This window comes from Notamacropus eugenii, chromosome 5 (assembly GCF_028372415.1).
Source record: "Notamacropus eugenii isolate mMacEug1 chromosome 5, mMacEug1.pri_v2, whole genome shotgun sequence".
NCBI lineage: Eukaryota > Metazoa > Chordata > Mammalia > Diprotodontia > Macropodidae > Notamacropus > Notamacropus eugenii.
Genome location: NC_092876.1, coordinates 19434818 through 19457376, shown reverse-complemented (window position 1 = coordinate 19457376; position 22559 = coordinate 19434818). Strand labels below are relative to the sequence as shown.

The window sequence follows — 22559 nt, the reverse complement described above, 5'->3', positions numbered from 1 at the left end:
ACTTAGAAGATGAAACTGAAGCCCAGAGAAGGGATCTGCCTAAAACTCATGTAGCCTTTATGAGTGTCAAAGCCAACACTTGAAATCAATTATTAAGAATCCAATAGAATATGGAGAAAAGCATTTTACATTTGAAATGAGAATCATGACAGAATAATAAAAGCTAAGAAAAAACCTGACTATTCAATGCTTCTCCCAATGGAATTAAGGACAAGATATGTGGTCCATTAGTAATACAAAAGACCCTGTGGAGGAGATAGCAAGGTCATCGGTAATTGCTCCTGTGTCCCAAGAGACATATTATGAATATTCTTTGAAGAGTTTACAAGAAGTTGGTAAGTACTGTGCATCCTGGGAGAAAAAAAAAACTTAATAATGATCCCTAAGCAGAGAACAAAGAAATTATCAAGTAAATTTGCTAAAAGTCTGTAATAAAGTATGAAGAAGAGAAAACTATAAAAAGAATCATAAAGAGAGATTGCTCACAAGCTGGTATCAACTGAGTGGTATGAGACTGTTTCCAGCCAAGTCAAGAAGAGTTCTCCCTTCTTATATTGAAGGGTTGAAAAAACCCTGAGTATGATGAGTCATACTCAAACATCTTCTGTCTTATGATTGCTTTCAGTTGTTCATGGAATACATCCATTCATTTTAATATTTAATTACAGAGAAATAAAAGTAATTATGTGAGGAAAGGAGGGTTCCTTCATTAAAAAGGTAAAATTTTATCAAGTAGGGTAAGAGATTGAGCTAATGTATAAGAAAGATGTTGGCAGTTTATGAAAAATAAGTTATTTCAACATGCTGCTACAACTCTAGAACACTGGGGTTAAGTTTGGGGAGTCAACTGAATGAGTCAAGAGGCAGACTGTTGGAGACAAGTCACAAGAAAGTGACTGCTTCTTCAAATCCTTTGATGTTTGTCATCTATTTTTCGAATCTGCTACATGCAAAGTATGTGGTTAGACAAGGCACTAGGTGTTTGATGCTTCTCATTTCTAGCAGAATGATCTGATTCACTGTTTAAGCAGTTGTTTTCCTGTGGAGCAATTCTCTTCCTTGGAGATAAAAATCTCTTCACCTTTTTATCATTCTGATTTCACTTAAAACATCTCATTTATCTTGTACTTGTATATTTCACTTACAGCTTCCTTTATTTCTACTATTGAACTTCTGAGCAGTTAAAGAATTCTTTAGTCTTTTCCTGATTTTTTATATTCCCAAGAATTTACAATTCTTTTCTTTCCACTAGATGTTCTGACTCCTGACTCTTTACTGCATTCTATTCATTCTTACTGTGAACAATCACTAGAGGAAGGCCATGCTTTTCTTCACTGATAACTCATCTCTGGAATCCCTGACTTGTTCTCATCAGAAGCTCATGCACATCTCTTTCCTTCCCCATCTTCCCACACTCCCTCTTCCCCACCATGGGGTGAGCTCATGTCCTCCAAACACCTAAATAAGAACAGGGTTGGCTTACACATCTCCACATTTGCACCTGGGTGACTTACTTTGAAACTTTGTCACCCTGTCCCAGGGTCTTTTGCCCAAAATATGTTCCTTTCCTGTGCTGTCTTCCCACTGAAAGTGTAATGTCTATGGGGACAGGATAGTTTTTCTTCTTTTCTGTTTGAATCCCCAGGCCCTAATGCAGTGCATGGCATTATTCAGTAGTTTCATTTGTGTTTGACTTTCAGAGATCACATTTGAGATTTTCTGAGCAAAGATATGAATATGCCATTTCCTGTTCATGCTCATTTCAAAAATGATGAACTGAGGCAAACAGAATTAACTGACTTAAGTGACTCAGCACCACAGAGCTAGTAAGTGTCTGAGGCCAGATTTGATCTCATGCACATGAGTCTTCCTGATTCTAAGTCTAGTGCTCTACCACTGGGCCACCTTGCTGCACTCTAGTCACTGCTTAACCCTTTATACAACTTACCTTTTGTCCTTCCTTCCTGAGAGGGCTCTCTGCAAAATTACTTTAACTGATATTTTAATTGCCCAATCTGACAAACTTCTTTTTCAAAATTTGGATTCAGTCAAAAGGCTGTATTTGCAGGTCCAAAAGACCCATGTGGCCTGAATGCTCCAGGTTCCCCACCCTTGTTCTAGACAGACTGCATTCAGATACCAGGATAGAGTCATTTTGATCCAATGATGTCCTTCATTCTTATCTTTAAAACTCATGGTCTTCATACAAAATTTTAAGAGTATTTTTCATGAAGCTATGACCCAATAATAAATGGTAAAAAATCACAAGTATCCATGTGACTTCAGAGGAGACCACATCATCATTTGGTTTAGGACACACTCAGTTCCATTTGCGGCCAGGATCTTGTCAGAGTATAGGGCTCACTCCTTTGGATTAGTCTCCTGCCAGAGTTTTAATGTGGCAGTCTTTTTACTCAGAAGCAGAAGGGACTCAGTCCCAAACAGGGTGACATCAGTAGAATGCTAGCAGGCCCCCCTATGTATGTTGGGATACTTACTGATAGATACAAGGAACTGTTATTTTTTTTAAACTTTCTTACCACAACCAATACCTTAGCACAGTGCTTGGCACAGAGGAGCCACTTTCTAAATGCTTATTCACTTGACCTAAGAAATAAATGGCAAATGAGAGAGATTCAGAGAGACAATGGGAAGACTTGTGTGGCCTGAGGTAGGAGGAAATGGGCAAAACCAAGACAATTTCTGCTCCACTGACAGCAGTGCAAAGGACAATCTACTTCCAACAGGATGAAGCTTCTTTATCACTGAGTGATTCCACCTTTTACTGATCGTGACCAGGTCTGTGGATGAACTGCACTCACATAGCACTTTGGGGAGATGACTGAGAGCCAGGCTAAGTAGCAGAGGCAACCCCCAGAGTAAGGCCTTGGAGGGAGGCCCAGTCATGGGAAGCCTGGAGGACCCTCAGCAAGAGGTCAGAGGGAGAAGATGAGGCCCAACGGAAAGGGCAACCAGCAGAAGGGGGCCCTTATTCAGACCTATCTGGCACCTGCATGTGCAGAGCTGGCTCCCAGAAGGCAAAGAGATCTCAGTTCTGAGGGAAGATGGCAGAAAGATTTTGGTTCCCCAGGAAGAAGGGAAAGAGATTTCAGCTCCAAGGATTTCTGTTTCCTGTCAATCAACCCTCGGTGGGCCTTCCTGATCCCTCGAGTCTTGCCTTCCTCTACCCTACTCTCCACCCCATCTAAAAATTTATGTTCTTCAAGTACAGAGGCTTTATTTCTCTACATTTACAGATGGTTTATGCTTTCCCTAAGCATGCACAGACATGTCCAAGTACACACAAGTATGTGTGGGAGCCAGCATAGAGAAATGGGAAGCAAACTCACTGACGACTGGCCTTAGAATGCTGAGTCCTGGGTTTGATCCTGTCCCTGGCACTTATCACCCCTGTGAATAGAATCAAGTCACTGTCACTGCCTGGGTCTCACCTGGGGTTGCAAGAAGGCCCTTCTAGGACCCCAAGCCTGTGACAAGCTTTGCTAATTTAATACTACTTCACAAAGATTTCATTCACATTCACTGTGGGCCAGTCCCTAGGCACCAGTAGGACTGAGTTCAAGCTTACAGGGCCTTCATCTGAATCCGTGGAAAGGGAATATGGATGGTTTGGTCTCAGACACTTGCAGGCTGTGTGATCCTGGGCAAGTCACTTCATCTCTGCTGCCTTAGTTTTCCCTTCTATAAAAGGAAATAGTTTCCTTGGCACTCTTGGATTCCACCTTTGCTAATGCTGGTGAGGTATGTGGATGGACTGTACTCACCTGGGATGAGAAACTATGGGTCATAGGAGTCATTCTCCTTTGTTCTAGGCTCATTCCTAGGAATAGGCTTTGGTCCTCAGCAAGCTGACCTGGGGAGAGAGAAGAACCTCAGGGTGGGAAACACATTGATTTTGCCCTCTCTTCCTAGGGTAGATGCTGGAGTGACAAAAGGTGAGCTCTCAGAGCAGTTATAAAGGCCCTGCCCAGCCCTCAGGGGAGAAACTCCACCACAAAGAGGAGTGCAGCAGAGAGGGTCACATTTGGAAGTGAACTTCTGACCAGGAACAGGGTTTGCCACCCTAACTCCTTCTGTGAGGCCTCATGTCCCTCCCTCATGCTCCTACAGGGACCCAAGAGGCAGAAGGGGTTTGAGATCCCAGATGGGAGGAGACCAGTCAGAGCCTCAATGGCTCCAGACCCAGAGCTCTGCCTCTACCTGATACTATGGGTGACATATGTAGGTTAGGTCACTGTGACCCAGTGGTAACACTGTGGATGACACCTGTCAACAGAACTTTACTGTATAGGTTCTCTAATCTGGGCATGGCCAAAGGCAATACTGAGCAGGACAGAAGCAGTTGTGAGAAGTTTAACTGATTCATTTCAAAGTCAGGGAGGAGGTTTGCAAACCTGAAGTCCTCTTTTTGGGGAGGGCAACCTCTGCTTGGGGGAAAGGCAGAGTTCATATACATACAAAGCATAATTGGGCTGGATCATGACATAATCAATTTAGGTTTTGAGTTGCTATTCCCAGGGCAGACTCATGCCTGGCATTCCTGGGACTATTGGGAAACAGTTCTTAAGCTAATTGTCTCAAGTCTTGAGGGTCATGATTACTTTGTAGGTACAGAACTGGTGTTCTGAGGCATGAACAGGTTTTACATTCTTGGATTCATTTCACTGAACTTACAGAAGAATAGGAATGCAGAAGTTGTCAAAAGCTGATCACTTTAAGCTGCTGATAATCTGACTCCCAAGCCAAAATGCCCTGGGAAAAGGGTAATTGTGATGAACATAGGTAGGTAGTTGTGATGGCAAGCAACATAGGATATTTTACTGTTTTTGTTTCAGTATAATCAAGTGCCTCTGATTGACTCTTGCCTTTATCAATCAAGAGTCTTTACTAGGATTAAAGTACAGAAACAAGAGTTTCTTTAACTAGAAACAGTATATGTATTTGTATTGTTAATTATCTTAATGTGATTAAAGATCTCTGCCCATTAAGGGGAGTTTGATTAGGGAAGATCTGTGGAAAGGACCATGCCTTTTCTTAATGAGGCACTGGTTATCAAGGGCTGTGAGGCCCTCTGGCTCTAAAAATGGCTATAAATACTCAAGTTGAGGTTTTACTTTGGGGCTTACTGAACTATCTGTTTGGCCAGATGAAGACTCTCGTGAGCCACTAAGGAGCCCTCCCGGCTTTGAAAACAAAGATGTCTGTGCTTCCCTCTGGTAAGTATGGTCAGACAGTTGGACCTGTCTATTGAGTCATGGTCAGACAGAGGAAGTCATGTCTGGTGATGTTTGATTTCTCTGTGTTTTCTTTGAAGTTCAGAGTGCTGACTTTCCTGAACCAGGTGAATGATACATGTACTTGGTTAAAGGAATGATACATGTGCTTTATTAAAGAGATTGTTAACCCCTCAAAAGCTGCCTTTCCTTTTATAAATGCAGATTTAAGAACCTGTGATGGCAGGCCCCCCTGCGTACGTTGAGGTGCTTACTGGTACCTTAGTATATTCATTGTACATGTGATACTGATTAATATGAGAATCATAAACCCCTTTACACACCCTAGGACCTTTGGGATATGACAGGGAGCCTGGACAAGGAGCAGGGCAACCCTGGAGCCAGGACTTGGAGGGAGGCCCACACCTGGGAAGCCTGGAGCAACTCAGCAACAAGTCAGAAAGGGAAGATGAGGCCCAATGGGAAGCTCAGCCAACAGAAGGGGGCTGTGGGGAGAGGCCCTTGTTCAGGCCTTCCTGGCACCTGCATGTGCAGAGGTGGGTCCCAGAAGACAGATCTCTGCTCTTAGGGAAGAAAGTGGAGAGATCTGACCTCCAAGAGAATAAGATCTCAGCTCCAAGGAAAGAAGAGAGATTGCTGCTCTGAGGGAAGACAGAGAGATCTCCGCTTCCAAAGTAAAAGGCAAAGAGATTTCACCAGCAACGGAAGAGGGCAGAGATCTCAGCTCCAGGGAACATGGAGAGGTCTGTGTTCTGAAGAAGGCAGACGGATCTCAGCGCCTAGTGCTTCTGTTCCCAGCCAACCTGCTCTGCTGGGTCTTCCTAATCCCAAGGGTCCTGCCCAGCCTTGCTGTCCATCTTCTAAACTGACCCCTCTTCTCCCCTGTCCTCCTAGGATTCCAAACTTCACCCCAGGGAGATAATTCCACCAGGACCCCCACCCACCTGGCTGGTCATCTCTGAGCTCCCCTCCCCCATTGCTCTACCACATTCCTCCCCTACCCTGCCCTAAGACTATATACTATATATAATTACAGACGTATGTAACAATTAAGACTCCAACTCTCGTCAGCACAATCTCCTGATCTTCCAGCTCTCCCCACCCTACAAACATCTTCCCCTCAAGGATATGCCTAGCCTACCTTCCTCCTGTATTCCCAGCCATTCCTTTCTGATTGCTTCCCATCAGGTCCCCCTTTCTTCTCTGCAGCCTGTGCCCAGACCAGCCCACTCCCACTGAACTCTCCTCCAAACTGGAGACATCAGGCCATCCCCACTCCTGACCTTCCATATCCCAATGCTAACACTAAGATGCTTTCCCCTCTGTCTTCTTTTTTATTTCCCAGATCTTCTCTCACAGGAAGACAGCTGGATTCTAATGAGGAACTGAGGCCAGGACATCAGGACACCTGGTCCCAGGGCATAGGCCACTGCTCACATTGCAAACTTTATCTACTTATATAAAGCTTCACATCTGCATCTAAGTCTAAGGTTTGGCTGCTACCTAATTAAGCAATTGAAATCTATCACCTGGGAGGCCCAACTATTTCTTCACCCCTCAAAACCAGGGTTCTAATGGGAAGGAGAGAGGTGCAGGAAGCAAGACATGTTGGTCCTGGGGCACGAGGATGGCAGGAAATTAGGAAGGAGACCACAGAACAACTGAATAAGGGACTGCTGGGGGGGGGGGGGGGGCCACAATACCCCAGGAGAGAATCCTTAATGATCCTTCTGGTATTTTTTTCATTTTTTTACAAAAATAAAGGAGAAGCCAAAAGGCCAGTTTGGCAGCTCTCTGCTGTGTGAAAAGTAACTGTGTGTAACCAACTTGGAGAGGTGGCTGGGGCCAGGCTCAGAAAAGCTTTTTTTTTTAAGTCAATATTTTATTTTTTTAAATTAAATTGTTTTCACTTTTCAACAATTACTTCCTTAAGTCTTAAATTTTCCGGCCCTCTCTTTCCTTCCCTTCCCAGAAAGCATGCACTCTTATGTGGGTTATACACATACATCTTATTAAACACATTCTCACATTACTCATGTTGCATAGAAGAATCAGAACGCAAGTGAGAAATCATGAGGAAAACCAAACCAAACCAAGATATAAAAAAAGAGAAAATATTCTGCTTCATTCTGCTTTCCAATTCCATAGTTCTTTCTCTGGATGTGGATGGCATTTTGCCCCAAGAGTCCTGTGGAAATGTTTTAGGTCCCTGCATTGCTGTGAAGGATCTAGTCTATCAGAAACAGTCCTAGAACACTATGACTGTTACTGTGTATAATGTTCTCCTGGTTCGGCTCATTTCACTCAGCATCACTTCATATAAGCCTTTCCAGGTTTTTCTGAAGTCCTCCTGTTCGTCATTTCTTATAGCACAACAGTATTCTATTACATTCATATACCACAATTTGTTCAGTCATTCCCCAATTGATGGGCATCCCCTTGACTTCAATTCTTGGCCACCAAAAAAGAGCTACTATAAGTATTTTTGTACATATGCAACCTTTTCCACCTTTTACAAACATTTTAGGATACAGCCCTTTAGAAGTGATACTGCTGGGTCAAAGGGTATGCACATTTTTACAGCCCTTTGGGTTTAGTTCAAAATTGCTCTCCAGAAAGGTTGGATCAGCTCACAGCTCCACCAACAACAAATTCATGTTTCAGCTCTTCAATATCTTCTCCAACATTTATCATCTTCCTATTTTGTCATATAAGCCAATATGATGGGTGTGATGCGGTACCTCAGAGCTGTCTTGATTTGCATCTCTCTAATCAATCGTGATTTAGGCCCAACACCAAGAGATAGAAAGAGAGATCCCATTTAAAGCTATGGTAGATACTATAAAATATCTGGGAGTCTACCTGCCAAAACAAACCCAGGGAATATATGAACACAGTTAGAAAACAATTTTTGCACAAATAAAGTCAGATCTAAGTAAGTGGAAAAACATCAGTTGCTCGTGGGTAGGCTGAGCTAATATAATAAAAAAGACAGTTCTACCTAAATTAATTTACTTATTCAGTGCCATACCAATCAAACTACCAGATAATTATTTTTGAGAGCTAGAAAAAAACATCAGAATTCATCTGGAAAAGCAAAAGGTCCAGAATATCAAGAGAATTAATGAAAAGAAATGCTAAGGAAGTTGGCCTAACCCTACCTATCTCAAATTATAAATATAAAATATAAAGCAGGAATCACCAAAACTACTTGGTACTGGCTAAGAAATAGAAGTATAGACCAGTCGAATAGGTTAGGTACTCAAGACACAGTAGTCAATGAATATAGCAATCTACTGTCTGATAAACCCAAGGACTCGAGCTTCTGGGAGAAGAAGAAATGACAAAAAATTCTGGGAAAACTGGCTAACAGTATGGTGGAAACTGGGCATACACCAATGCCCAACAAAATGTACAAGAATAAAGTCCAAACAGATACATGATGTAGGTATAAAAACTGATACTATAAAAAAATTGGGGGAACAAGGAATAGTGTATTTGTCAGATTTATGGAGAATGGAGAAATATATGACCAAACAAGAGATAGAAAACATTATGAAGTGCAAAAGAAAAAATTTGATTGCATTAAGTTGAAAAATTGTTGCACAAACAAAGCCAATGCAACCAAGATTAGGAGGGAAGCAGAAAACTGGGAAAGAATTTTGCAACTAGTGTCTGTGATAAAGGGCTCATTTCTAAAATATATAGAGAACTGAGTCAAATGTACAAGAATACAAGTCATTCCTCAAGTGGTTAAGTGGTCAAATATGAACAGTGATTTTTCAGAGGAAGAAATTAAAGCTATCCGTAGTCATGAAAAAATACTGTAAACCATTATTGATTAGAGATGCAAATCAAAACAACTCTGAGGTACCACATCACACGTATCAGATTAGCAATTTGGAATTATGTCCAAACCACTACAAAAATCCTTTGACCCAGCAATATCACTTCTAAGATTGTATCCCAAAGAAATCATAAAAATGGGAAAGGGTCTCAGTGTACAAAAATATTTATAGCAGCTCTCTGTGGTGGCCAAGAACTGAAAATCAAAGGGATGCTCATCAACTGGGGAATGGCTGAACAAGCTGTGGTATATGAATGTAATGGAATATTATTGTGTTATAAAAAATAATAACAGGAAGACTTCAGAGAGGCTTAGAAGGACTTATATAAACTGATGCAGAGTGAAAGGAGCAGAACCAGGAGATCACTGTATACAATAACAACCCCAGTGTACAAGGAATTTTTCTGGTAGACTTAGCCCTTCACAGAAATGCAATGACCTAAAACATTCCTAAAGGACTATTGAGGCAAAATGCCATCCACATCCAGAAAAAGAACTACGGAATTGGAAAGCAGAATATTTTTTCTTGTGTTATATTGTTTTGTTTGGGTTTTTCTCATGTTTTCTCCCACTCACATTAATTCTTTCATGCAACATGACTAATGTGAAAATGTGTTTAATAAGAATACATTATGGGGGCAGAGCCAAGATAGCAGAGTAGAAAGACACACTTATGCAGGCTCTCCCCACAGAGCCCATAAAATACTGGTAGAGAGGGACTCTTAACAAATTTTGGAGCACCAGAAGTGGAGAACAACAGAGTGGAGGAGATTTCCAGCCCAGGGTGACCTGAATGGCCTCAGGAAACGTCTGTTGCACGGGGGGGCAGAGCAGAGCCCAGCAGAGCCCAGCCCAGCCTTGGCCGGGTGAGCGTGGCTCATGAACAGGCCTCAGAATCTCCAGTTGCAGAATCCCCAGTCCCAGTAGCAGCAGTTTGCAGATCCCTCAACCCACAGGCACCAATGGTCAGTGACAAGGTATTTTCAGCTGGCCTAGAAGGGAGATGGGCCTTGCCACAGCTCTGGTCTTAGCAGCCGCAGAGGCCACAGCAGACAAGCAGAAGGAGCTCCCATAGAAGCCCCTAAAGGAGCCCGCATACACTGTTGGATTATAAAAACCTTGGGGGCACTGAGCAGCCCATTCTTATTTGAGCCCTGTGTAGAGGCCCTGAGAGAGCTGATCTTTATCTCACACTGAATGGCAGCCCTGCTGAAGCAGCTTATCTGAAAATCAGCCCCCAGTGCTGGCTTGGCAGAACTGGAGGCCAGGTGGCTGTGGAGAGGAAACTGCTAAGATTCTGGGCACAAAAATCTCTTCCTGCTTCCAGACCACTGTACACACGTGTTTGTGCCACCCTGGAGGAACTGAGATCTTACAATTCCCAGAGTATACACTACTCTTGACAAAGAACCCAAAAGTCAAGCAACTGGTTGGGAAAATACCCAAAAACGGGAAAAAAAATAAGACTATAGAAGGTCACTTTCTTGATGAACAGATATCTCTTCCCATCCCTTCTGATGAGGAAGAACAATGCTTACCATCAGGGAAAGACATAGAAGTCAAGGCTTCTGTATCCCAAACAACCTAAATAAATATTCAATGGTCTCAGGCCATGGAAGAGCTCAAAAAGGATTTTGAAAATCAAGTAAGAGAGGTGAAGGAAAAATTGGGGAGAGAAATGAGAGTTGCAAGAAAAGCATGAAAAGTGGCTCAACACCCCCCAAAAAAATACTGAAGAAAATAACACCTTGAAAAATAGGCTAACTCAACTGGCAAAAGAGGTTCAAAAAGCCAATGAGGAGAAGAATGCTTTCAAAAGCAGAATTAGCCAAATGGAAAATGAGGTTCAAAAGCTCACTGAAGAAAATAGTTCTTTCAAAATTAGAATGGAACAGATGGAGGCTAATGACTTTATGAGAAACTAAGAAATCATAAAACAAAACCAAAAGAATGAAAAAATGGAAGATAATGTGAAACATCTCATTGGAAAAACAACTGATCTGGAAAACAGATCCAGGAGAGACAATTTAAAAATTATGGGATTATCTGAAAGGTCAAAAAAAGAGCCTAGACATCATCTTTCATGAAATTATCATGGAAAACTGCCCTGAGATTCTAGAACCAGAGGGCAAAATAAGTATCCAAGGAATCCACAGATCACCACCTGAAAGAGATCCAAAAAGAGAAACTCCTAGGAACATTGTGGCCAAATTCCAGAGTTCCCAGGTCAAGGAGAAAATATTGCAAGCAGCTAGAAAGAAACAATTCAAGTATTATGGAAATATAATCAGGATAACACAAGATCTAGCAGCTTCTATATTAAGGGATCGAAGGGTGTGGAATAGGATATTCCAGAAGTCAAAGGAACTAGGACTAAAACCAAGAATCACCTACCCAGCAAAACTGAGTATAATACTTCAGGGGAAAAAATGGTCTTCCAATGAAATAGAGGACTTTCAAGCATTCTTGATGAAAAAACCAGAGCTGAAAGGAAAATTTGACTTTCAAACACAAGAATCAAGAGAAGTATGAAAAGGTAAACAGTAAAGAGAAGTCATAAGGGACTTACTAAAGTTGAACTGTTTACATTCCTACATGGAAAGACAATATTTGCAACCCGTGAAATTTTTTTCAGTATCTGGGTAGTTGGTGGGATTACACACACACACACCCACACACACACACACACACACACACACACACACACACACACACACACACAGAGCACAGGGTGAATGGAATAGGATGGGATCATATCTTTAAAAAATGAAATAAAGTGGTGAGAGAGAAATATACTGGGAGGAGAAAGGGAGAAATGGAATGGGGCAAATTATCTCTCATAAAAGAGGCAAGTAAAAGACTTTTCAGTGGAGGGAAAAAGGGGGAAGGTGAAAGAAAAAACATGAAGTTTACTCTCATCACATTCTACTAAAGGAAGGAATAAAATGAACACTCATTTTGGTATGAAAACGTATCTTACAATACAGGACAGTGGGGGAGAAGGGGATAAGCAGGATGGGGGGGGGATGATGGAAAGGAGGGCAGTGGGAGGAAGGAGAAATCAGAAGTCAACACTCTTGGGGAGGGATAGGATCAAAAGAGAGAATAGGGGGCAGTATAGGATGGAGGGAAATATAGTTAGTGTTACACAACACAAGTATTATGGAAGCCATCTGCAAAACTACACAGATATGGCCTATATTGAATTGCTTGCCTTCCCAAAGGGAATGGGGAGGGAGGGAGGGATGAAGAGAAGTTGGAACTCAAAGTTTCAGGAACAACTGTTGAGTATTGTTCTTGCTACTAAGAAATAAGAAATACAGGTAATGGGGTATAGAAAGTTATCTGGCCCTACAGGACAAAAGAGAAGATGGGGAAGGGAGGGATGTTAGAAGGGAGGGCAGATTGGTGATAGGGGCAATTAGAATGCTCAGCGTTTTGGGGTGGAGGGAGGGGACAAATGGGGAGAAAATTTGGAACCCAAAATTTTGTGGAAATGAATATTGAAAACTTAAAATAAATTTAAATTTAAAAAAAAAGAATGCATTGTAATAAGAGTAATAAGATCAATAATTTTTGGAAATGCAATTGATATCACCTGAGGTTGTTTGTGTTATTACTGTATTTCTAAAGTTCTCTTAGATGGTAAAATTTGGGGGACCACTGTGAAGTAGAAATGATGTTCAGCCAATTTTTAAATCTGGATTTTTTGCATATGAATTGTTTTTTTAAAGGGATGGGAATAAAAATACGTCAATATAAAACTGTTATATTTGGTTATAAACCAGTAGTAATGGCACTACTGATGTTTGCTATGATGGCAGATTTTCCATTTGAAATCTTGGCTATTGAGAAAATGTATAGTTGTTTAAAGTTATAATTTATTCTATGTATAAGGTTATTTGGAAATGAATTCACCTAAATTGATAATGGGTGGTTCTGAAAGCAATTTCTCTTACCTAAACGTTGTTAAGTATTGTACTGTCAGAGAAAAATGATGAACGGGTTGAGAAGTCGTTAAGTCACTCTATTTAACCATGTACTGTAATTTGAGAAATCATAAACCTCCAAGTTTCATCTTTATTTAAAAAGAAGTTTCAGTTAAAATTGTTTTGCTATCACACATGGAATTTGTGAAACTGTTAAGTAAGACTGCAAGATCTCCCATTGCAATTTTTGTCAATTATGTAAAAGAGGTTTTGCGACCAGAACATTTGGGAATTTTGTGCTATTTAGGAATTAATCATATCAGGATAAAGTGTAAACTGTTTTTAAAAGGGGAAATACTTTTACAAGAAATGTTTAATAAAATCTTTTGCATGACTTTTAGAAGACCTACTAAATTTCTGTTAGCCAATTTGTTGTAATAAGGTGATACTGAAGTTTATATTCAAAACTATTGCGAATTTTCTAAGTTTTGGGGGTAAGAACCTGATATTTGAGGAGTTCAAGTAGACTGCAAACAATCTTGGGGTTTTTCTATTTATCCCAGGTCAGATTAAGAAGAGATCACTTAACCTTTCCCTACCTGACAAGAAGGAAATGGGGGGGCGGGGGGAGCGGGCAATAGCTATCAGAAAGGCCTGGAAGTATTATTGAAGCAGCAGTGGAATCAGAAATCAGCTGACCTCCAAACCTGGCTCTTAAAGTCAATAAAATTGATTTCTAGTGACTGTCTTTTAGGATAGATGTGAGTCCTGGTCAAGTTTTGATTAATGAGACTTGCCATCTGATACAAAAGAACCCACCCTCTGGGGGAGATGCCATTAGCTACTCAGAGAGAATGTGACTGTTACAGGTGGAGGTTTACATCAGGGGAAAAGTCAAAAGGATGATCCTGGCCTCAGCCTGGAACGAGATCCTTCTGGTTCAGTTTCCCCACAGTGTTCTTTGAAAAGTAAAATTTCTCACTTTAACATTCCGAGTCTGGATATAAGGTGGATGTGAGCCTTTTCATGGCCAAGTCTTTGTGCAAAGCAAGTAGTCAGTGAAAAATGTGAGCATAATGCAAGTATATGAAATTTTGCTATTTTCAATCTGAATAAGTAGTCATAGTCAAGTGAAAGAATAAAATCCCTGGAAGACAACATTCTTTCAGAATATTATAGGGATAATTAGATAAAGGAAAAGAAATAAAGATACAAACACAATTCTGAATCATTATCCCATAGATTAAGGCTGAGATACACTTAAAGTTCAAAATGATGTAAGAATAATTGGATAGTTACAAGTGATTGAGGGACTTAGCTGTTACTCTATCAATTACTGAAATTAGATCTTATAAATTAGATTATATCTTCAGTTTGGGGAAAATAATTTCAGTGCAATTTTCTGTATAGGAGAGTAATGTGTGGAAGACTTTTGAACTTTATTCAGTTCATTACTACTGTGAAGTTACAGTACCCAAAGAGCCAGAAGGTTTTACAGGAGAAATGGGAAACTTGATTCTATGTTGTGATTTAAACAAGAACAAGTGTAGAAATACACGCAAGCGACTGCAGACTCACTTCAAAGATGTCCCCTAAGCAATGTGAGATCATCGTTTTTCCTGAAACTGATTTTTGGAATTTGCTATTCAAGACTTTATGGGACTGTAAATTGACTGTTTCTGAGTCAAACTCCAGGTAGGGATATCAAGAAAGGCTGTCTGAGCCACTGCTCCATATTGCCAGTTACCCTGTGAGGTGTAGGTATGAACTGCAGAGGGTGATCTCATGGGAAGATGGGAGAATAACTTCTGCCTGAGTTGAGGTAGGATTCTCCTGACTCGATTTCCCCATTGATGCCTGGCAGACTTTAAGCCTTGCTGAATGTCATTGGCAGTCTACACACCTTCTGCCTCGAACTGACATGAAGTTAGGGAAATGTTGTTCCCTTGCTTTAGCTATTTCCCTATTCTCTTAATGGCAAATTTCTATAATCAAAAGTTTTGTAAGCATACTACCAAATCTATTAAATAATAGGTTGGTAAGAGAACTTCTAAGGTTACTATAGTAAGATGTAAGTATGAGATTTAGTTATTAGGCTTAGGATTTTAGCCCAAACAACAACTATTTAGCCTTGACATTTGTTACTAGTATATATTCCTGTATAAGTCAGGGTCTTTTAATTCTTAGTAATAGAATGGAGACAATTGGGTTAAGGGCTTGTGACATTATTATTCTGTTACATAGTTAATATCATCCTTATCTCAGTTTTGTTAGAATCAGTTAATGGTAACAGAAGAATGGTTTGTGGTCTATCCTGAAAATGCTTTAAAAAGAAACATAACATGAGCAGAAGTTGGAACTGTTTTATGACCTGATGTGAAAATTGATTACTCGATGTATTTGTGTATGTATGGGAGCCTGTTATTGATTCCTTAGTGAAATCTCATCCTCCTGATAGTGGAATTAATAATGAATCAACGTAAAATATGAAAAAAAAATAGCTTCTAATGTGAATTTTTTAAATGACAACTGGCCAAGGTTTCAATTTTGATTTTGTGACAATGATAAGGGTATAAGGCTTACCAATGATAACTTAAAATTGTGCCAAGTTCAGTTTTGTAGGAGAATGGACATGGGAAGGCAGATTTCTACAGGAAGTGGAAGGGAAGATGCTGAGATGCTGTGCTGAAGATGGTTGGAACAAGTACCAAGGACCAGAGAACCTTATCAGATGATGTTCCCTGCCAGACAGCTGTGGGACAGAAGACTTTTGAATATTAAAGGGACAACTGTTCATTGTGGTTTTCCTTTGAGTCTCGGCGTTTATTTGGGGGGAATGACCCTTTGCTCTGTCAATGCATCAATCAGCCCCTCCCCCTTCTTAAAGGGTATAGATATAAGGCATAGACAAGGGGAAGAATTCATATGAGAAAGAGGATGAGGGAGTATTAAAGATGTCAAAACAAAATCTGAATAAAAGAGGAATTTGTGGGAAAGAAAGGAATTCAGTTTCCACAATATAAAGCTCCTTCCAGCTTTGAGTGATAGCAGAATGTAAGTGAGAGATGACTGGTTGTAATCAGAGAGCTGAACCAGGAGCTTAATGAGCTGTTTGAGAGGGACAAGAAGTGGGAGGTTCAGGAGGCTGCACGTAGCCAAGAGAGAGCACGGAGGGGAATTCAAATTGAGAACAGCAAAAAAAGCAACACATTTATCTGAGCAAATGCACTCTCCGTTCAGGAGGGCCTCATTCACTGAGAATGCAGAATAACTGGCTAAAAGAAAAAGAGAAATTTCCTGGCTTCATAACAAGTACTGTTCTTTGTTTAGAGTGAGCATATTTCCCACACAATCAATAAACATTAATTAAGCAGTGAACAAAGTGCCTAGTCTGGAGTCAGGAAGACCAAACTTCAAATCCAACCTCAGAAACTAGCTATGTGACCCTGGGTAAGTCACTTAACCCTATTTGCCTCAATTTTCCCAGTCTGCAAAATGAGGGCGAGGAGATGGCAAATCATTCTAGTATTTTTTCCAAGAATACCCAAAACTAGTCCGAAAGAGTCAGACATGACTGAAAACCTCAAAAATGACCAAAAAAAAAGAAAGAATGAAAGAAAAATCCAGCATCTTCTATGTTCCAGTCACTGTACTCAGGTCAACAAGGCTTCTTGGAACAATTTTTGAAAATGGGCCAGTGCTAGGGGGAGGGGAGGGGGGTATTTTATGTTTCTTCATTTAAAAATGAGATTCGTCCTAGAATGACTAGGAGGGCAGAGATGTCCCTGAGAGAAGGGCAGAGCACAGAGAAGTGGAGAATAAAAAGATCCCAGAGGAATATATTTAGCCTGTGAAAATTGGAGCAGGGGATAAAGTTGGTAGTTGAATTAGGATTCATTCAGATACTCAAAATGTACTTGAAGGATTCTCCCAATAGAGCCTAGGCCCCAGCATGGGCTGGGATGATGTCCAAGATAGGAAAGTAGCAGGGAACCAGGAAACTGAGTGTGGACAGAGATGGTTTCACAGGCTGCAGTCCTCTTGTAAAGTGGCCTAGTTCTCAAAGGATCATGGGCTGGAGCCAGAGGGGACCTCACAGCTCCAGGACCTCATTTTGCCTGGAGGAAGAAGGCTCAGAATTAAATGACTGGCCCAGGGTCACAGGGGCATTAAAGAACAGCCATGATTCCAATCTGAGTCGCCGATTTACAGAGTTGGAATTCTGCGATTATTTTCTGACATCTTTCCCACTCCAAAAGTCCATGAGGTTTTTTTTCCTCTGCTGATTTCCAAATCACAGAAATGAACATATAGCAAAAACCAGAAACAGGCTTAGTTTGAGGTCACCAGGTGCAGCCCCCTTATTTTACAGAGGAGAAGAACACTAAGGCTCAGTGACTAAGTCAAGGCTAAGTGGAGAGAGCCTTGGAGTCAGACCCGTTAAGAATTCTCCCTCTGACCTAATCCAGCTAAGTCTCTGGGAAAGTCACTGCAACTCTCAGTTTATTTCATTACAAGTGAAACGGGGATAACAACCCCTACTTAGCAGGGATGTTGTGAGGATCAAAAGAGGTCACAGGTGTAGAACACTGTACATAGTCTAGTAGTTGGACCTGGTCCTGATTCCAAAGAAAGAGCTCTTCCTCACCTCTACCAGGCAGCCTCCCATCATGGGGTTATAAGGCAGGGCCCTGAAGAATTCTCTCTCGGGAGGAAAGGAGAAGGATTCTTGGAGAAGGAAAACATAGGACTAAAAGGATTCTGAAAAATGTTTCAATTCCTGGTCCTGAGGTGGTTTCTCTACCAAAGGAGGTGGGGGAAGGGCCCAGACTGGCTTTTGGGAAGAAGGGTAAGGGAGGGCACCTGAGTCCCAGACTTACTTTCTCTGGCCAAAGACTCCTGGTTCTTTGATGTCTTCTCAGTCTGGCTAGAGAGGTGAATGAAGAGAGACAGTAACTGCTTCCTGAAATCTGTCTTACAACCTTCCATAACTCCCAATATTTATACCTTTTCTTCCCCCCATCCCTTGGCTTTCCAAGCCAGGCAAGGTTAACCGTGGCTCCTCCCTGCCCAGGGGAGTGGGTGTGAGGTAGGGGAAGCACCCAACATCCAAAGCTCCCTTTATCCAGTCTGGGTTAGCTAGGCGGCCTGAGGTCAGTGCTACACCCCCGCTGCTCTTCCCCCTATCCAAATAATGCAGATGCCTCCAAGTAAAGACCAACCCCTCCTTCCTTTAAGTTTCATGGATATGATTCCAGACACTCCCCCACCATAGACTGAGTCAGACTGAGGACTCCCCACAGATCTGTTATTCTTCTAAGCCTGAGGGGAGGAGATGAAGCCATATAACTTGCTACCTTCACTTCCCCAGGACCCCTTCTTCCCCATAAAATAATAATGAATTCGAATCATTCACTTTTATTCTCCACATCAAGGTTTCTCACTCAGTTTTTAACAAAACACCATCACCTCACCCCTGAGCTATCACAATAGCTGCTGGGAGAGGGGATCTGCCTGCCTCAAGTCTCTCTCCATTCTGCTCCAGGCCCAAAGTCTAAAGTGCAGGTCTGACCATGTCACCCCCCTCTCCTACTCAGTAAAACTCCAGTGCCTCCCTATTGTTTCCAGGAGTAAATATAAAAGTCTCTGCTTGGCATCCAAACCCCTGCATACCTTGGCCCTCTGCTACCTTTCCAGTCTTATGACACCTTTCTCCCCCACCTGTCCTCCTCTATCCAGTGACACTGGGCTCCTGGAGGTTTCCCTCAGGAGACCCTCCATCTCTCTGGCTATCCCCCTTGCCTGGGGCACGCCCCCTCCTCTCCTCTGACCACTGCCTTTCCTAACTTCCTTTTAAGACCCAACTAACATTCTCCCTTTCCAACTCCTCACTGCAGCCTTAGCTTTGCTATTTATACTCCACACAGCTTACTTTGTAAGCATTTGTATGTTGTCTCCCCCAGGGGACTGTGAGTTCCCTGAGGGCAGGGACTGTCTTCTGCCTCTGTTTTTTGTATTCTCAGTGCTCAGCACTGTGCCTGGCCCATCACTGTTGGTCAGTCTTGTTTCACTCTCCCTCACCCTCTGGACCACAGCTCACCAATCTACGGGATTTTCTTGCCAAATATTCTCAGTTGGTTTGCCATTTCCTTCTCCAATGGGTTAAGGTCAAAGGGCTAAGTGACTTCCCCAGGTCACACAGTTAGGAAGGATCTGAGGCCAGATTTGCATTCAGGAACATGCCTCTTCCTCACTCCAGGCCCAGAGGTCTATCCACTGCACCAGCTAGTGGCCACTAATTAGAGAAATTCAAATCCAAACAACTTTGAGTTTTCACCTTAGAGTCACCATACTAGAACACAGATGATGGGAAAAGTAAAAGGTGGGAGGATTGTGGAAATCTAGGCCCACTAATATTCTGTTGGTAGAGAGGTGAATTTTTCTAAGCACTCTTTAAAAAAATGGAAATATATGAAGAGACTAAGACATCTCTACATTGGGAGTCAGAGATTCCACTAGTGGGCATATATTACAAGAAGGTCACTGACAGAAGGAAGAACTCTCACATGTGCCCAAAATTTGTATCACTTCTTTTTCTAGTAGTAAAGACCAGAAAACAAAGTAGATGCCTGGCAATTTTGAAATTGATAAATCATTTCTGGGCAGCTACATGGTACAGTACATGCATTACTGTAAATGGAATCAGGAGGACCTGAGTTCAAATCCTATCTCAGACATTTACTAGCTATGTAACCCTGGACAAGTCTCTTAACCCTATTTGCTTCAGTTTCTCATCTGTAAAATAGGCTGGAGGAGGAAATGACAATCCAGTGTCACTGCAAAGAAAACCCCAAATGGAATCACAGAGTCACAAGGGGCACTGCTGAAATGACTGAACAGCAACAACAAAGAAAGCTTCACTACATGAATGTAAGGAAATATAGACTCCTGGGAAGGCTCCCAAGTGGCCAAGTGGACAGAATACTGTACCTGGAGTCAGGAAGACTTGAGTGCAAATCCAGCCTTTGACACTTGCTGGTTCTGTCTCTTAACCTGTGTCTGCCTCAGTTTCTTAGTCTGTAAAATGAGGATAAAGATAATAGCATCAGTCTCCCAGGGGTGTTGTGAGGGTCAAATGAAATAACATTTATAAGGTGGCTTGCAAATCTTACAATAATGTACAAGTGCTAGCTATTGTCACTGTTATCATTCCAGTTACTGCTATTACATACAAAGTCATGAATTAAACAGAGCCAGAAAAAAGATCTACTCTAACTCTAATGGAACTGGAAAAAACAAGCAGGCCAAACAACTGAGGCTGAATGCTGTGACATTATCATGCCTGAACTTGGCCTTGAACTAGAGAGATGAGAATGCCCTCCACCTGGAACCCAGCACAAGAAGCTGGGGAGAGTGCCTCCTGTGCTCCAACAGCAGAACTCAACTTTAAACCAGGAAATAAGCAAACAAGATGAACAAGAAGCAAAAATGAACATTGACCATTGAGAGTTTTTACACTGATAGGGAAAACCAAAATACAAACTCGGAAGAGGATAACTGTCAATATATAAATACCAAATTAGAAGTTCTGAAAATCAAAGGAGAGATTAAAAACACTGAAATTAAGAAAACTATTGAACTAATAAATAAAACTAAGAGTTGGTTTTATGAGAAAACCAACAAAACAGATAACACTTTGTTTAAAAGAAAGAAAAAAACTAAATTACCAAGATCAAAGATGAAAAGGGTGAATTCACCACCAATGAAGAGTAAATTAAAACAATAATTAGGAGCTATTTTCCCCAAATGTATGGCCAATAAATCTGACAAACTAAGTGAAATGAATGAATATTTACAAAAATATAAATTGCCCAGATTAACAGAAGAGGAAATAAAATACTTAAATAACCTTATTTCAGAAAAAGAAGTTGAACAAGCCATCAATAAACTCCCTAAGAAAAAATCTACAGGGCCAGATAAATTTACAAGTGAATTCCACCAAACATTAAAAAACAATTAATTCCAGTACTATATAAAGTATTTAGAAAAATAGTCAGAGTCCTACCAAATTCTTTTTTGGTACAAATATGGTGCTGAAACCTAATCCAGGAAGAGACAAAACAGAAAAAGAAAATGACAGACCAATTTCCCTAATGAATACGGAAACAAAACTTTTCAATAAAATATTGGCAAAGAGTTTACAACAACTTATCATGATGATAATGAGGTGGAACTTATGCCGGGAATGCAGGACTTACGCAGTATCAGAAAAACTACCAGCATAACTGACCATATGAATAACAAAACTAACAGAAACCGCATGATTATTTCAATACGTGCAGATAAAGGTTTGACAAAAAACAACTCCCATTGCTATTAAAAACATGATAGCACAGGAATCAGTGCAGTTTTCATTAAAATGATAAGTAGCACCTGTCTTAAATCATCATATGGAATGTCAGAAAGCTAGAAGTATCAAGGGTGAATCAAAGACGTCCGTTATCACCGCTATTATTTAATGTTGCACTGCAAATGTTAGCTTTAGCTTTAAGAAAAAAGAAATGGAAGGAATTAGAATAGGCAGCAAAGAAACAAAACTACTCCCTTTTGCAGATGATATGGTGGTATACTTAGAGAATCCTAAAGAACCAACTAAAAAACTTCTTAAAGTAATAAACAACTTGAGCAAAATTGCAGGATATAAAATAAGCCCACATAAATCATCATCATGTCTATATATTACAAATAAAAAACAGGAGCAAGAAATAGAAGGAGAAATTCCATTTAAGGCAACTGCAGACAATATGATTATAAAATATTTGGGAATCTACATGCCAAGACAAACCCAGGAACTATGTGAACATAATTACAAAATATTTTTCACACAAATAAAGTCAGATCTAAATAACTGGAAAAATATCAGCTGCTCATCGGTAGGCTGAGCTAATATAATAAAAATGCCAATTCTAGATAAATTAATTTACTGTATCACAGAGCAGCAATCATCAACACTACTTGGTACTGGATAAGAAACAGAGTGGTAGTTCAGTGGAATAGGTTAGGTACACAAGACACAGTAGTCAATGACTTTAGTATTCTGTTTGATAAATCAAAAGAGCCAATAGATGTGTTTCAGCAAGCAGGGGTATGATGCATCTGGGCCCTCTGCTGTCCACCACAAGTGATCCTGAATGGACTGTGAGTTTTTTTATGTTTTTTTTTTTGGTCTGGTGAATGAGTGTGACATGATAAATGGGCCCCCAATAAAAAATGAGATTGGCATGACTTCTGGAGGGGAGGGCACTTGACTCAGCATTTAACAACTGGAAAGCTGAAGGTGATGAGGACTCTATGTTGGAAATAAACATCTTCAAAGTTCTACTGTGGTCTTGTAATGTGAACAGAATAGGAAGATCTTCCTCACCCATTAACAGACCTAACACATGGAACCTGTGACTGCAGGATGGAGCCTGGGTCACACAGAACTCAAGAGTGGGAGTTGGGGGAAGAAGAGAAACAGGGACAGAG

The 22559-nt window shown here is 40.9% G+C and overlaps 1 protein-coding gene across 1 annotated transcript in view; it reads right to left on the bottom strand.

The window, feature by feature from the left end:
• The window catches only part of LOC140508294 (uncharacterized), a 31031-nt gene that overhangs the window by 6000 nt on the left and 2472 nt on the right, over positions 1-22559 (bottom strand). The window contains 1 exon segment of the mRNA XM_072616104.1: positions 3786-3874. Within this exon segment, the coding sequence (XP_072472205.1) occupies positions 3786-3839 (54 nt within the window). The 5' untranslated portion in view covers positions 3840-3874.